Source organism: Pogona vitticeps, chromosome 2 (genome assembly GCF_051106095.1).
Source record: "Pogona vitticeps strain Pit_001003342236 chromosome 2, PviZW2.1, whole genome shotgun sequence".
Classification (NCBI taxonomy): domain Eukaryota; kingdom Metazoa; phylum Chordata; class Lepidosauria; order Squamata; family Agamidae; genus Pogona; species Pogona vitticeps.
Window position 1 is genome coordinate 130952127 of NC_135784.1, and position 16125 is coordinate 130968251.

At 43.5% G+C, this 16125-nt stretch overlaps 1 protein-coding gene across 3 annotated transcripts in view; it reads left to right on the forward strand.

Annotated features, from left to right (window-relative positions):
* Positions 1-16125, forward strand: part of GAS7 (growth arrest specific 7) — a 151648-nt gene that overhangs the window by 108552 nt on the left and 26971 nt on the right. For 2 of the 3 annotated variants that reach the window (XM_072990437.2, XM_020785902.3), the window contains exons 5-7: positions 6633-6686; positions 13212-13301; positions 15379-15494. In XM_072990437.2, the coding sequence (XP_072846538.1) occupies positions 6633-6686; positions 13212-13301; positions 15379-15494 (260 nt within the window). The remainder of the gene's footprint in view (positions 1-6632; positions 6687-13211; positions 13302-15378; positions 15495-16125) is intronic. The other variant, XM_072990438.2, reaches the window with a different exon arrangement.

Consider the following 16125-nt stretch of genomic DNA (forward strand, 5'->3'; position numbering starts at 1 on the left):
GTGAAGGGAATACTTTCTGCCTCAGTACATGAGAACACATTGAGAGTATTAGGAGCTTTAAGTTGTCTCAACAACTGTTGAATCTTTATTTATTATTAATTGCTGTTATTAGTGGACACCTAGTGTGGTGTTGTAGATAGAATTCTGGACTAGGACTTGGGAGGTCTCGGTTTGAATCCTCACTCAGCCATAGAAACACACAACCACGCACAGGAAAAAGTGAGATTTTAAGGAGTGGAACTGCTTAAGGTAAAGGTTCCCCTTGACATTTAGTCCAGTTGTGTCCGACTCTAGGGCACGGTGCTCATCCCCATTTCCAAGCCCTAGAGCCAGTGTTTGTCCGTAGACAGTTTCCATGGTCATGTGGCCAGCACGACTAGACACGGAACACTGTTATTGCTAAAACCACTCCTTAAAAATCTCACTTGCCTTGAAAGCCCTATTAGGTTTGCTATAAGTTGGTTCCAACTTGACAGCATGTAATGATAGCATTATTAGTAGTAACATTTAACAGCATTGCTCTTCTCTTCTCCTCTTTATCCTCATAATAGCCTTGTGAGGTAGGTCAGCTTGTGAAGTCTTGTTCTAGGTCACCAGTAAATTTCTGAAGCCAGTACCTACTACCATACATTTTCTCCCTTTGGAACCCATCTTTAGGCCCTAAACTTTGTAGAAATGTATATGTTATTGTTTCAGCCAGTATAGTAATACTGGCAAGAGACACTTAGCCATCCAGAATGTCACTGCATTGGACCTAGGTGGATAACTTACTTTATCATTTCTTTACTAATTGTAAAAACCCAGGACCAAACAGGGTTGATCTTTGCAGCAGAATTTCTGAACAGTCTGACTACTGTTCAAAACAGTTCACTGTAGCTTCCAGACGTGTTTTTAAATACTGCTCATTAGCAGCTCCCAGTGGAATACAGAAATTGTTTCAAGTTCGCTGTGTGTCTGAAAATGTAAGACATAACAGCCAGATGTAGCTGCATTATGAAGAACCTGTGTGTTTGGGTGAATGTAGTGTTCCATCTTTTGGGCGGACATCCTTGTATGTTTAAATTCCTTTGGTCATTTCAGAGCAAGGAGTCTGCAAAGAGGCTTTGCCACCAGTTTCTCAGCCTCCCTTTCTTTTTTCAGATGCAATTGTCACAGTAGGATATGAACTCTTTGTCACTTCTTTGGCCTGAACCAGAGGGTCTTGAGTGGTCAATTGTGAGTCGTAAGTCCCATCCTTGCACCTGGCTGGCATTTGCCTCTCTGCAGCTCCTTGTACATTAAGGAGTCATGCAGGCCAGTTTCATAAATGATGCCTGCATTGATTTTTGCATTTCCTGTGTCTGTAAATTCAGTGGAAAAGATGTGTTGACTAGGATGCATTGTTGGTATTTAACAAAGCTTTCTCCCAGTCCCCATTTTACATCAGCAACATTTCAAACTGAGGCATTTCAAGCAGAAAATCTCCTCAAGGGAAGCCCACACACCTCTGCTCATGAGTGTAATATCTAGAGCTCTCTCATATATGTAAAAAACCCCACCCTCTCACAAATCAAACACCACAAACAAAACATTCATATCAGCTGACGTCACCTCAAACACAATATATTCCAGCTGTGTTTGTAGCTAATAACATTTACTTCATTTTTATCCCACCCTTCCTCCAGAGATCTGTGTAGAGTAACACACTCACACCAGCTTTGTGAATGACACTTGGCAGATGGATGGCAGGTTGCTATATATTTGCCCATGTGAGGTATACAGGGTGAATTTGGAGTTGAACCTGAATTCCTCTTATATCAAGGGTGGGCATGTTTGGTAGTTCTCATGGGCCAATTTTCCTCACCAGCGCCCACATGGGCTGAAAATGTCTGAAAATACAAGGAAGGAGAAGGGGAGAGGAATTAATGCAGTTTGCCACTGCCCCCTTTTGATTTTCTGGGTTTGGGGCAAGGGTTTGGGAGACTCCTGCCTAAAGTAAAACCATCACTTTTTTTGAGGAGTGGAAAAGCCATTTTCTGTCAATTTGTGAGAAGCACACCCACCATATTTTCATGATTGCATAAGGCACTGGGGAAATTTTCTTTGCTGGGGGAGGCTGTATTGCCAACATGTCAGAGTTTGCCCATCCCTCCCTTATACAAACCCAATATGCTAGCCACTGTCTCTTGAGATGCAAGTTACTGAGGTGTGAGTATGTATTTGATTCCTGCCTTGCTTGCAAACTCACTAGAAAGAATTGCAGAATGTCACATGAGAAAACCAAGTCCTGATAGTGCAATTATTTGTTACATGGTGATGGTTCAGAAAAAGTTGCTTTTAGTCTGCTGAGTCACGTTTGAGTCAGCAGGTCATATCTGAGAACATTAAGAACCTGGTAAAAACGCTCTGCTGGCCTTGTAGACTGTGAGCCCTGAGGCTCTTCTCCTTTCCCACTCAGCCTTTTTATTTGTCTTCTTTCCTTAGCACTGCCGCCAAAAAGAGGCCCTACTTGCAGAGGAGAATTTTAGATTTCCAGCACTTGGCACTCTTTTAATCTTTAACACTATTCAGTAGTGTTTGTGTGTTTAGATTGAATATAAAATGGCGGACATATACAGTCATGGCCAAAAATATTGGCACCCTTGCAAATCTCTCAGAAAATGCAATCCTTCTCTCAGAAAATTGTTGTTGCTGCAGATGTTTTGGTGCTCATATGTTCATTTCTTTGAACACAAAAAAGAGAAGAAAAGTCAAATCTGATACAATCCCACACAGAAACCCAAAAATGCATTGGCCAAAATTATTGGCACCCTCTCTAAATTGTAAGAAATAATTGCTTTTCAAGCATGTGATGCTCCTTGGTATTTAGAGACACCTGTTGCAAGTAAGAGTTGTGGGCAATATAGTAATCACACTTGCAACCAGTTAAGATGGAGAAAAGTTGACTCAATCTTTGTGCTGTATGTGACACTGAGCATGGAGGAAAGAATGAAGTGTAAAGAGTTGTCTGTGGATTTGAGAGAAACAATTGTGGAAAAACATTGCCACAAGTGCATCTCCAGAGATCTTAATGTTCCTGTGTCCACTGTGCAAAATATCATCAAGAGGTTTACAGCCCATGGCACTGTAGCTAACTTCCCTGGACGTGGATGGAAGAGCCAAATTACTAAAAAATAACAACAAAGGGTTGTTCGAATGGTGGATACAGAATCCAGATTAGCTTCCCAACAAATTCAAGCTGATCTGCAGATACAGGGTACAACAGTGTCAGCTCACACTATCTGTCTCCATCTGAATGAAAAGGGACGCTATGGTAGGAGAGCCAGGAGGACACCACTACTGACACAAAGGCATAAAAAAAAGCAAGACTGGAGTATGCCAAAATTTATGTGACAAAACCACAATCCTTCTGGGAGAACGTACTATGGACAGATGAGACAAAAGTAGAGCTTTTCCGTCAAGGACATCATGGCACTGTTTACAGAAAAAGAAGTGAGACATTCAAAGAAAAGAACACAACCCCTACAGTCAAACATGGTGGAGGTTCAAAGATGTTTTGGGGTTGCTTTGCTGCTTCAGTTATTTTTTCTAAAGGGGGTGCTACCAAATATTAAGTTAAGGGTGCCAATAATTTTGGCCAGTGCATTTTGCGTTTCTGTGTGGGATTGTATCATATTTGACTTTTTTTTCATTTTTTTATATTGTTCCAATGCAAAGTAAAGAAATTAACATGTGAGTACCAAAACATTTGCAACTGCAACAATTTTCTGAGAGAAGGTTTGCATTTTCTGACAAAATTGCAAGGGTGTCAATATTTTTAGCCATGACTGTAGATAGGAGTTTTACTTTTGCTGCTTGAAGCATGTTAAGAATGGCAGTGGGCATAGATTGGTATATGGGTGAGAGGCTGACCCTTGGAGAGAAACTTTGGTCTGAAAAAGAGAAGGACACGGTGCCCCAATGCACAGGAGGTCACCTGCTGCTTGCAGTCATCTTCCTGAGAAAGGAAGTGGCACAGCAAGTGGATCCTTTTCTCTACTTTTATTTGGATAATGTTTCTGAGGGCAGAGGATTGTCTCCTGCATAGGATGTGGGAATCATATGACTTCCTTTTTAAAGGAAGAGGCCGTAGTACCTGTCTAGAAAATCTCCAGAGTTCCCATAGTGGAAGGAGAGAGAGGAACTGGATTCATCTGCTTTCCTTTTAACAAGGTACCTCCTGAAGAGAGGAGGACGACTAACACTTCTTTGCATATTGTCTTTGCCATCTCTACAATAAACATCTGAATAGAACCGACCTGCCATGGGAGTCATGTTCTGGCGTCTTCTCTGCTTTTTCTGTGCTGCCTAACAACAGCACTGTTCTCCTCCTGTGCCTCAGGAATTATTTCATCAGTTGTACACAGATGTATTTATGGGGGTTGGTCAAGTTAGCTGAAGAGAGATTCCCCCCCCCATCCCTTCCCTTAACACATGTCTCGCCAGGCTGCCACACTTCGGAGAGGCCTGGACATTGCGTTGTTGACATCTTTTGGCTGAGCCCGGTGTGGCCTCTGTGGCTCTTGCTTCACAGCAGATGATGACGTGCCTGGGACAAGAGGGCATTGCCTTGGTGCAAGGGGCTCTCAGCTTGTTGCTATTCTTTCCTAGCCTTATTGGGAGGCATGGCTGATGGGTCCACAGAGAGAATATCTCTGAGGGCCTGGTTTTATTTGTGGACCTTGTGTTCAAGCAGACGATGGAGAGGACAAACCTGCCCTCAGAACAGGTGTGTGTTGGACTCAGGCACGCCCAGTGGAGAATAGAGATGTGCTCAGTGGAGAAGAGAGACCCAGCCTAGTGGGATGCCTGGGGAGTGTGGAGCTGAGCAACTCTGAGAATGTGATGCCCTTGGCTAATTAATTAAGGCCCAGTGAATTTAAGATACTTGTGTTAACCGAGACAACATGGTTATGTAGAAGCATAGAGATTTGGGATTTGCCACTGAACCTTGTACTTTATTAAGCGTGAAAGTGCATCGCACAGAGGGGGAGAGCTTTGAAGCCGCTTCATTTTTTTCCTTACAGCTGAAGCGCATAGGGGACCAGAATAATTTCTGAGAGGGAAAGAGAGTGGCGATTAGAGTTCTTCCTTACACAGTTCTTCCCACTGGCAATAGCAGCCGGCTCTCATGTTGTTGTTGGACCGATGCCAACCTGCTGTTTGGGGCAGACTTTTTCTGCTTGTGCACAGACAGCTAAGGCAAACAAGGAATGTTATTTGGGGGGGGGGAAGAAGCTTACCTTGTCAGCAGGAGATCAGAGCATCTTGTGGAGCGGGGCTCATTTTCACACTCTGGATCAGCAAGAAACATCTTTGGAGTTAAGAAATGCAAGAATAGACACAGGAGAGGCCCTGCTTCAATTATTTATACGAGTATGTTTTAAAGAAGAAGGATAGCACCTGTGCACCAGGGGCCTAGAGAGATAAGGGCAAAGTGCCGTGCATTCAGGTTGGACAGATAGTTTAGGGGAACAAGCTTTCCCTCCCCCTCGAAAGATGAGGTTGTTAGGCTCTGTTTACCCTTGATGTGCTTTGTTTCCCCCCCCCCATCCACTATTGCACAGCATAGTGTGCAAGATTGTTCATATTGGAACTATGAAAGTGGCACTGTGGTCAGGATTACAAACCTTTGTAAATAAAGCCAAGAAGGTTATAATTAAAGGTGCAGCAAAATTCCATTTATGTGATTCACTGTTCCATAGTAGCCATCAGTGTGTGCAGCATGCCAGATACATGCTTTAAACATGTGCCTGTTGACCCCTTGATAGACTACTGCATATGATGACTTTCTTTTGGGTCGCTTCAGTGCTTTGATCATAGAACCATGAAGTTGGAAGGGGCCTATAAGGCCATCAAGTCCAACCCCATGCTCAGTGCAGGAATACAAATCAAATATGATACTGGTGATGGTTTCCAATGCTTTCAATAAGTTGCTGATGGGGCAGAGAGAAATTTTAGGGAGGCTTGCATTAATATCACTGCAGAGGCTTCCCCTCACTTCCAGTGCCTGGGTTTTTAAAGCTGGAATGAAGGAGTGGATGAGATAACTTTAGCTGCAATCTGACCTGAGCCCAAGGGAAACCAAAATGTACAGCAACTGTGAAACATAAAGTAGAAGTGGAGTTTGCACAAACTCTTCTGGCAGAGTGACGAAGGAGCCCTGCTCCAGAGTTGGCATGCAGTTGAGGGGTTAATTCCAAAGCTAGGCACTGATTGGAAGGGGAGGTGTCACTGTGTTTCAGATGAATCGGGCTGTGCAGAACGTGTGTGTGCTGCTTCGTGAGCACAGTGCAGGAGTCTCCCTTGGAAGAGTTCAGCTGTCAGGCTGTGGCACCTCTCTGGACATGGGAAAAAGCTGAGCGGGAAAGCAAAGCAGAAGAGGAATCTCTACCGATTTGGCTTGCCTGCAGCCAAATAACACAACCACTACCATCACCAACTCTCTCTCTCCCTCCCTCCCTCCCTCTCTCTCTCTCTCTCTCTCTCTCTCTCTCTCTCTCTCACACACACACACACACACACACACACACAAACATAGACAGTCCCCCAAAATACTTACTATGTCGGATGTAGAGTGCAGCTATGATGATGCCTCTTGCCTCTCTCCTCAGAGTCCTGGGTCCCCATCACCTACTCGAAAGCAGAACAAGGAGACCACCTTTACGGTAAGTAGAATCCCTCAGAGATGATTCCCCTGTCCAGTTGCTATGGTGATCCAGGCATCAGTGCAAGGAGCAGCACAGGGCCAGGGAAGGAAGGGGAGAGAGAATCTGTGCAAAGGGGGTCTGCCTCATGTTTTCCAGATGTAAACACGGTGCCTGCTTTCCACAGCAGTAGCTGCACTGAAGCCATTTTTAAGAGGCTGAAGCTAGCAAAGAGCCCATTACAGCGAGAGACAAGAAAGAAATGTCAGAAAGCAAAAGAGAGGGTGGGAAGCATTTCTTTGTGTTGTGATTCTTAAAATTACAGTTGCGGCAATGTTTCCTTTTGTTAAAAGTTGCTCCTGGGTAGATCAAGCAATTAATAGTGAGTGAAGTCATCTTAAGAATGGAATGTTCCTGTGGGCAGAATACACAGTGATAAAAGTTGACAGGAAGGCTTTATAAAACCTTATTTTCAAGGTTGGCTTCATTTGCAGAATTGATGGGAAACTAAAGGGGGGGACGGACGACATATGTTCCTTAAAAATGTTGAAGAAAAAAGATGCCCTGTGAAGTCATCAGTGGCCAAGGTTCTTAGGGCGTGAGATATTTCTCCATAGGAAAGGATGACATATGTAACGATTTGAATCCTGGCAAGTCTTTTGACTTTTTTCAGTAAGTCCAAACTTCATCCCTGCCCATCATTTGTTGCTCAGAAACCTGGCCCAGTTAAGATCAGTCATCTGAGTTGCATGGTTAACGGAAGATGTGATTCCAGGGATTTAAGAAGGAGGAAACATTTCCCTGTGGAAGTGCACGGTTTGCTGTTCTGCTAGCTACAGCACTGGAAAGGCATTTGTTAAAACAACAGGACATACCTCAGTGTGAAGTGAAGCATGGGGGGTAGGGGAGAGTGTTAGGGGACTGGAATAAGCTGAAGTGATTATTAGCATCCGTGTTGTCTTCTGTGTGACAGGAACTGGGACTGAATGTTGCCATTGCATTTTAGCGGGTTTGTCATGCCATTTGAATTTTCCAACCATTCCCCTTTCAGTGTTTGCTCTGGGTTCCAGTTATGTTTGTTTATTCTCTCACTCCCTCTCTTTCCCCCTTTCTTTCTCTCCTAAACCACATTTTTATTGCAGGGATGAGATTTTAGACTTGAGCATAGGCAGTCCAGGGACTGGGTCTTCTCTACTTTCTTGGGTGAATGGCTGGGCACTGTGCTTTTCAGTGGAACTGCTGAACACCCCAAAGAAATAACACACACTGTCATTGCTTAAACATATTCTGGCTTGCAAGGGAGCTGAAACAGCAGCTCCAATCTTGCTAGGGGCTGTTGACTCTCTTGATTTTGCTCAGTCCCTGTTTCTGCCTTTCAGCCTAAAGAAATGGGAGCTTGAAGTGACTTTAGGGGCTTTTACGCCTGGAGAACTGTTTGGGTAAAGATGACCCAGTTGCAGGACTGACTCCATTCAGTCAGGGAAAGAAGGAAGAAATACACGCTGAGACCCTGATAGTTTTTAGTATGTTATTGCTCAGCAGTCATGGTCAAATAAGCTCAAAAGGCTAAATGATTTTGTGAGAATGACTTTAGGGCTACAGCTTATTTAGTTTTAAACTTCAAGTACGGACAATTCAGACCTTGGTCTGCGGAACATAGTTTTCATTAAAAATGACTCCAATGTGCTTGGAGCTTTGCAGGTCTATCATTACATTTAAATCACACTTTCAAGTGGGTCAGCTTGTCCATAATTCTGAGGAGCTGAATGAATGTTGCACCCCGTGGGAGTCTTCTGCTCTTTGTGGTTCCTCTCTGGGAGTCAACAATAAAAGTAAAACAGTGGCTGCACCAAAATTCAGCGCCCCCCTCCACCAAAAGTGAATTGCCACTTCCAGAAGCCTTGAGGAGAGCAATTTTCCTTTAAAACAACTCACTGCCTCCCTCACACTTTGTTTTATCTACCTACCCCAACAAGTAGCATTTCAAAATCACAAGTGGATTTCCCCCTGTTGTGGGTGACTGGTACAGCCCGTGGCTGATCCCCAAGGGGGTGGAATTTGCCTTCCCTTGTTCTGCATAATCCACTTGATCCAAAGGCCAAACTGGTTCATATGGTAAAAAAGCCATGTGGTGACCTGACTGCACTGAAATTATTTTTGTTAGAACCATGCCACAGATATAAATATTCTTAAATGACAGAATATAACATAACACATCTCTCCCACTCTTTTTCTCAAAGCTAACACTTGACATTCAGAATATTCAACATTTCTAACGAGAGTCTCAAACACTGTCTCATTCTTCTAGGAAAGATGCTGTACAGTGTACATGGGTTTCCCTTGCATGAAATGTAAAAGGCAACAAAAATTTAGGAGAAATGCAAGTACCTTTTGAGGTGGCTATGGTCATGCATAATACCAAACCATGGCATGACGGTTTCCTGGAGAACAGACAAGGGAAATTGGGTTCATGTACCCTTTCCCCCTCCTTCCTCCTTCTCCTCTCTATCACAGCCCAGAACCTTTAACGCTGGTTTGCCGACAGATCCTAGTTTGCCTTGACATCTGAATAGCCAAAGAATCACACAGTCGTAGTTTGCAGAGCAGCGTAAACTATAGTTTGGCTTTTCAAACATTGTGTCAATCTGTGGTTTCTCACTAAAGCCAGATGAGAAGTCCTGGATGACAGTATTTGAAGAAGGGATGTGATGCATGAGCTTGATGATCCGTGGGGTTCATTCATTCCATACAGAACTATGCAGCTGTTTTTCTCCTGGGGAGTGTAGTGACTCAGTCACTGAAGATCCTTCCCCACTCTGCAAGAGCCCGTTCCCCAAACCAATATATTTACTAAATCTAGTGGATAAACAATGGAAATAAAGGTATTTTCCTCTTCCCCTGCTTCATGAAGGAATGCTTCATAAAAGTGACCCCTCTCGTCTGTCTTGGCACATAGGGCTGAAACTTGCACGTACACCATTTTGGGGTTGTAGCTGTGTTCTGTGGCATTTGTTCCTCCAGCAAGGAGATAGGGAATTGTGTTCTTGGCACTAGGTCACATCCAGTGGCAAAGCTCTACTAAGAGTTATTAGTGGGTATTTTTATCATTTTGAAGTGCCCCCAAACTACAGTGTGGGGAAGTGACAATCCAGTGTGCAGCAGCACCCATCAGGTGCCAGAAAATATTAAGATCAGAGCACTCACTGATGCCAGTGAAGTAATTTGACCTTTCTGGCAGTTTCATGAAAAGGGCTGGACAGATGCTTGGATGCAGCTCTTGGCATTCCTGGGTCACCTCTCAGGGGCACATTTTAGAAAACATCTGTGGCCAACTAGATTGTCTTGCTCTCTGTGCTGAGCCTGTTGAAGGATTGTGAATGAAGCGGTCGCTGCCATTCCATGCATGCTCATCTTCTTGCTCCCCTCCCTCCCATTAGATCACCATGATGCCAGTTAACAAGAGCTCTTAAGAGCAGAACCCTCCCTGAGTGTTTCCTACAGAGTGCTAATTCTTCTGTGGCACCATTTTTCAATTTGGGCACAGAGAACAGCTTTATAGGAATGTCTTTGCCTACTGAACATCCTTGCCTTTTTTATTTGTGTGGGTTGAATGCATCTTCCCAGATGCTTTTGTCAATTCAGTTGTCTAGACTTTACAAACTGTACTTTGAAAAATCTGGATCAGAATCCCGAAGCATAACAAGATCACTACAGTAGAACTACATACTTTGCAGCTTGACTTTGATAGGTACTAATGGCTAATAGTACCTATCAAATAGGGATGTGCTGGCGCTGTGCATTAAACCGCAGAAGCCTCTGTGCTGCAAGGTTAGAAGACCAGCAGTTGTAAGATCGAGTCCACATGACAGAGTGAGCTCCCGTCGCTTGTCCCAACTCCTGCCAACCTAGCAGCTCGAAAGCATGCAAATGCGAGTAAATAAATAGGTATCACCGCAGTGGGAAAGAAACAGCATTCCGTGTCTAGTTGCGCTGGCCATGTGAACACGGAAACTGTCTATGGACAAAACACTGGCTCTACAGCCTGGAGACGGGGATGAGCACTGCCCCCTAGAGTCGGACATGACTGGACTAAATGTCAAGGGGGAACCTTTACCTTTATCTATTGGCTAAAGTCAATTAACAGATTAACACACCTGCCTGTTTTTGCTGTCAGAAGAACTTCTACCTCTTTTTTAAAAATTATGTTTTTAAAATTGGGGAAGTGGTTGGTTATGTGAAAATATGGTTGCTTATTAAAAATAATACTGCAAGCTTCTCTACACCAATTAAGAGAACTTCCTTTAAAAACCTCATTTATAGTGGAATAAATGTGTGCTTTCACATCACTCAGCAAATGCTTTAGCAAGGTGATATTCAACAAATATTTGCTCCATGGAAGTAATTATATGTACATTTTGTTTGTTTGTTTCATGTGAGACATAGAATCAGACATAGAATTAGGCTATGACTGGAACAGGAAGACCCTTAATTAATAGAAGTGTCTAAGTATCATGGCAGGTGTTTCTCTCATTTTGCAAGAATGGAAATTAGCTTGTATTCAGTGATCTTTAGGACTTAACCATGGGGGATACCCTTGAAGCTTGATTTCACAAATGAAAGGTTACCTCTGTCATGTTTTTCCAGCATTAATGTGCTTTGTATTCTAATCACGGGCTATCTATAACATTTTCTTCTGGCCCTACAGGTGGCTGAACATACACATAAGTACATATCTTGTAGCGGGTAGAGAATCATAGTTCATCATAATGTTCTGCAAGAATGCAAAAAGCTGTTCGTCTCTCTCTCTCTCTCTCCCTAACCTTTATGATGACTTGCAGAGTGCACCTTAAATACTTTCAGCAGCCTGGTGGTAGTGATCTTTTGTTGACTGCAATACTGGAGTGGTTGGGGGGAAAGGCCTTCCTTATTCTAGCTTTGGGAGTTTCAAGTCTAGTAATCACTCTAAACCAGTGTGAACTTGAAAGGTAGGGATTCTCTTGATCATCCTGACATGAAGGAATTTCGTGGATTATAAATTTAAATAAATGTTTCCTGGCAGACTTCATGAATTTAATTACTACGTGATTTAAGGATCCGGAAGGGGGTACTTTTCAGCTCTGCTTTAAACGCTATGCATTAAATCCCAACTTCTGAAATGGCACATAGGCATGTGACATCGTGAAAATTCCCTCTTGGGAGTCTCTTGCACACGTAGGACGGGCAGAGTGGGGAAATAACCCCTCCCACTGTTGTTGACCTCCAACTCTGGACTGTCTGGCACTGGTGGAAACTGCAGTGCCACAACAGTATCTGGAGGGCCACCTGTTCCCCGAAGATACAGGGAGTTTCATAGATCACATGTGACAAAGCCTACGTATAGACACGACTCACTTTGTGCATGTATGGATATTATAATCCACCCACAGAATTCACATGAATTCCTGACTCAGGTGACTCCCTATGGGAATGTTGTCATGTGTAAAGCTACCCTTTTGCCAATTACCTGGGCAGCTGAGAATATACCCCAGTCAGTGAGGGAGTAAGAGGGGAAAGAGAGAATATCCTGGCTCTTTCAATGTTCATATCCTGTCTCTGCCTCAGATGTTCAGCATTCAGAGAGTGAAGGAGCCTTGATGGTTGCAGTTTTTAAGGTTTCTTGTTTCAGATTTATTGATTTTGAAGTTTACCTTCCAACAGCTTGGTAGCTTCCAGTAGTTTCAGCAACAGGAATGCATTTGTCAGAGTAATATATGACCAAACTAAGCATGTCGCACTTTTTCTTATTAGTTGGCTGCTCATTTCTGACTAGACCGTTAGTTTTCAGTAAGACTCTGTGTACAGTTTATTTTTGGCACGGGCCTTTTTTTCTAAAATCTGGCTGTTCGCCAATGAGGCACCTTAGGCAGCTATAGGATACTGGATGACATTCAAGAAAGACATGATTCTGTTTAAGGCTGCTGCCAGAATTCATGTGTAGAGTGAAATATGAGGAATAATAAGGTGCCCCACTTGGATGAAACATGGCTAGAAATTCAAGAGAAACCAGCAGTCTTAAGCAGGGTGCTGAACATGATTCGATGGCAGGGCTAGTCTCAGAATCTCTGTCTTGCCTCTCCGGTTGTAGCAGTGAACTGAAATTTGGGATCGTATTTTGTGGTTTCTCTTCAGAGCAATTGAAAGGAAGGCCAAAGGTACTTGTTAGACTAAGAACGATTTTTCAGATAGATTCTGCACACACTTAGTTTTCCTTTTCTTCCATGGAAAAAAACAAACAAACCCCAAAGCAGGTGGGCGCACACACTGCAACGGTCAAGGATGCTGCTTTGCTTGGGACTGTTCCTAGGATCTTGCAGCGGCTTTCTGCCAAGCTCCCCGTTCTGCCTGCTTTCTCTGACACCTGCTGGCCAGCCAGGGCATTGCAGCCAGCGATGGCTGCCTCCGCTGTTGTTTTATATTTAAGCAGCTTTTCCTGACATAACATGCTACGTATCCACCTTTCTGACCTGCCTTTACAGATCCAGCATGTTTTGTTTTCCTTTCCGTCAGATAAACTGTGTGACCTTTCCCCATCCTGACGCCATGCCAGAGCAGCAGTTGCTGAAACCTTCAGAATGGAGCTACTGTGATTACTTCTGGGTAAGTGAACAGCCACCCATATGTTATTTACTGCAGCAGCTGAGCTTTACGCAGCATGTAGCATATTGCCAACATCTCCGTTAGCAAACATGTTAAAATCCAAGCTTGGAAGGTGGTCTCTTAAGATGTTGCAAAAGTTGTTTTCGTTCTCTGCCTCTGGATTCCAGGGCAGCCGTATTGTTCCAGGGCAGACGAGTGGAATGGGGTGCTATTCTGAATCTTGTGGGGGAAGGGGCATGGGCTTTCAAGTAGTCTAAATATGATATAATCAGTCTTGCCGGATTGCCCAAGAAATGTCATTACCCAAAGCAAAAAACAAACAAACTAACAAACAAAACAGAGTGATGTCTCCTTGCCTCCAGATCCAGAATGTATGGTTGGCAAGGCCAGGTAGAGATGATTTTTTTGTGCCCAAAATCTACTTTTATACTTCTTGTACCAAAATAAATTAAATGACTAAAAATTTGTTGTTCTTTCCTAATACTCCAAATCACCTGCCCAGGGCTGCCTCAAATGGCATAGGAGAGCCCCCTCCCCCCAGGTAGATAGATACACCTTGCCCAGTTTGGCCCCGCTGGTATCCCTAGGACTGAGGTACAAGAAATACACCTGCGAATGTAGTCAGTGGCATCCAGATTGTTTAGCATTGTGGAGAAGAGCTATTTGTTTGTTTGTTTAATGTCTTTAATGCTGTACTCTTTTCAAGACGGTGTATAAAATGAAAACAATAAGCCCAGTAAGCTTTTAATGAAATCTCATCAAGAAAATCATATTAAGTACAGAAAATCAAAACAGAACCTGTTACAATTCCTATTAAACAATGTAAAATGCAACTATATGTTCAGGCTTAGGTTATCCTGGTAAAATGTGGATGCCTCTAAGGGGAAAGGGGTGTAGCCGCCATTAGCATGAGGTCTGCCCTGTGCAGGATAGCTCCTGCTGCTTAAAAAAAAGGGAACACCAAAAAGGAGGATTTCTTTACCAAAAAAGAGATTTTTGCATTAAATTTGCATATGCTAATTTAAACTAGTATATGCAACTATAATCGCAACTAGTCATTATTACAATCATTTAAGAGGAAACTACTGCTCATCATCTTACATAAGATTGTGTTGGGAACACAGCAAATGACGCACACGCACACGCACACGCACACACACACACACCATTTTATTTTTAAAATGGGAGAGGGCAAGTTAGGCACATCCACTGACCAGAGTCTCTACTTTCTTGGCTCAGCCAGGGAAACATTCTGGGGGTGCAATGGGGGGGCACTTACACATCACCGAAAGGGAGGACAGGCTTTTAAATGAAGGAGCGTCCTCTCTAAAGGAGGATGTTTGGCCACCCTTGCCACGTCTCAGAGGCAAGGGGGTGGGTCTGTTTACACTTCATGTGGTATTTTAGGTATATACAAAATACTAGGTGTTTTGTATGCAAACCTTAGCTCTCACAGGAATTATGCATCTTATTAGAGATAGCTACCTGAACACTAGAAATTCCTAACTGAAGTGCTTTTTGTCCTGAAAATGTCATTCTGTTTTATTTTTACTCGAGAAGGGAAAACTTGGAGGGAAAGCAGAAAAGCAGGGAGAGCTAGAAAGGCAGGGAAATATGATGGAAGGAAGAAGGGTTGAGTCGTGGTGGGGGCGGTTCTGAAATGCAGGCAGGTAAATTATTCTAGTTAACTGAGAACAAGAAGTCAGGCGGGAAGTGGGGGGGGGGGAAGGCTGGTAAGGTTGTCAAGGCTTATGAGCACAGAGGCTGGTGCTGTGTAGCTGCCTCTTTCCTGTGTGCCATTATGCCCCCCCAAGCGGCCAAAAACCTGCTGTTTCCTGGGAGTTCTGGTGAACCTGGTCGTCTTCAAAAATTTGCCAGCATCAGGTCTATTTGTGGAGTCAGAAAAAAAGGGCCTTGAATGTTCCAGCCCAGGTTTGCCAGCTTGTGACATGCAGTATTCGGGAGGGGGGAGGGGGGGTGTCTCCCAGAAAACCTGCAGAAGTGTCTTGACTATTGAAGCTCAAGTGTTGTTTTTGTTTTGCATAATTTCTAACTTGTATGTCCCCTTTTTCTTTAGGCTGACAAGAAGGATCCCCAAAGCAACAGTACCGTCTCAGGATTTGAAATCCTTCTGCAGAAACAGCTGAAAGGAAAGCAAATGCAGAAAGAAATGGCAGAGTTTATTCGAGAAAGGTGACTTGGGAACTTGGACTAGGTGGCATTATTTCATCAATATTGCTCCCTGTTAGTCAAAGTTCTGCTGCTGTTTGATAAGCTGTTAGCCACGTGCCATTGATGCACTTCCTTTTCAGAGGCCAACAGAAACTGAAACAGAATGCTAACGTGAAGAGCTCCTTAGTGGCTTGCATTCCTGCAGTTCCTATGTTGCTACAGATCTACAGAAATATTCTCTTACTTTTATCTCCTCAATAGGCCAGGAGCAGCCAGTTGTGGCCCTCCAGAAGTTTTTTGCCTACAGCTCCTATCAGTGTTAGTTATATAGCCAAGCATGGATTATGGGAATGAGGCCCACAATTGCTCATTCTCATCCTTAGTTTTTATGGCAAGACTGGGAAAAGGTCAGTTCTCCAGATATAGCTGGACTGCAACTCCCATCAACCTCAGCTAGCATTAATCAGTAATCCTAGTCCAACATCATCTGGAGAGCCACGGTTTTCCCGCACTTGCTTTATGGCGAGGAGTTCAAACGGAAAAGCATAACAACTGTAGTCAGGAAAAATACCATTAGACAGCCAATTTTATAATAATCACCGTACAAACCTTTGTGTATGAAGCTCTGGTCAAAACTGAGCAACCTGTGGCT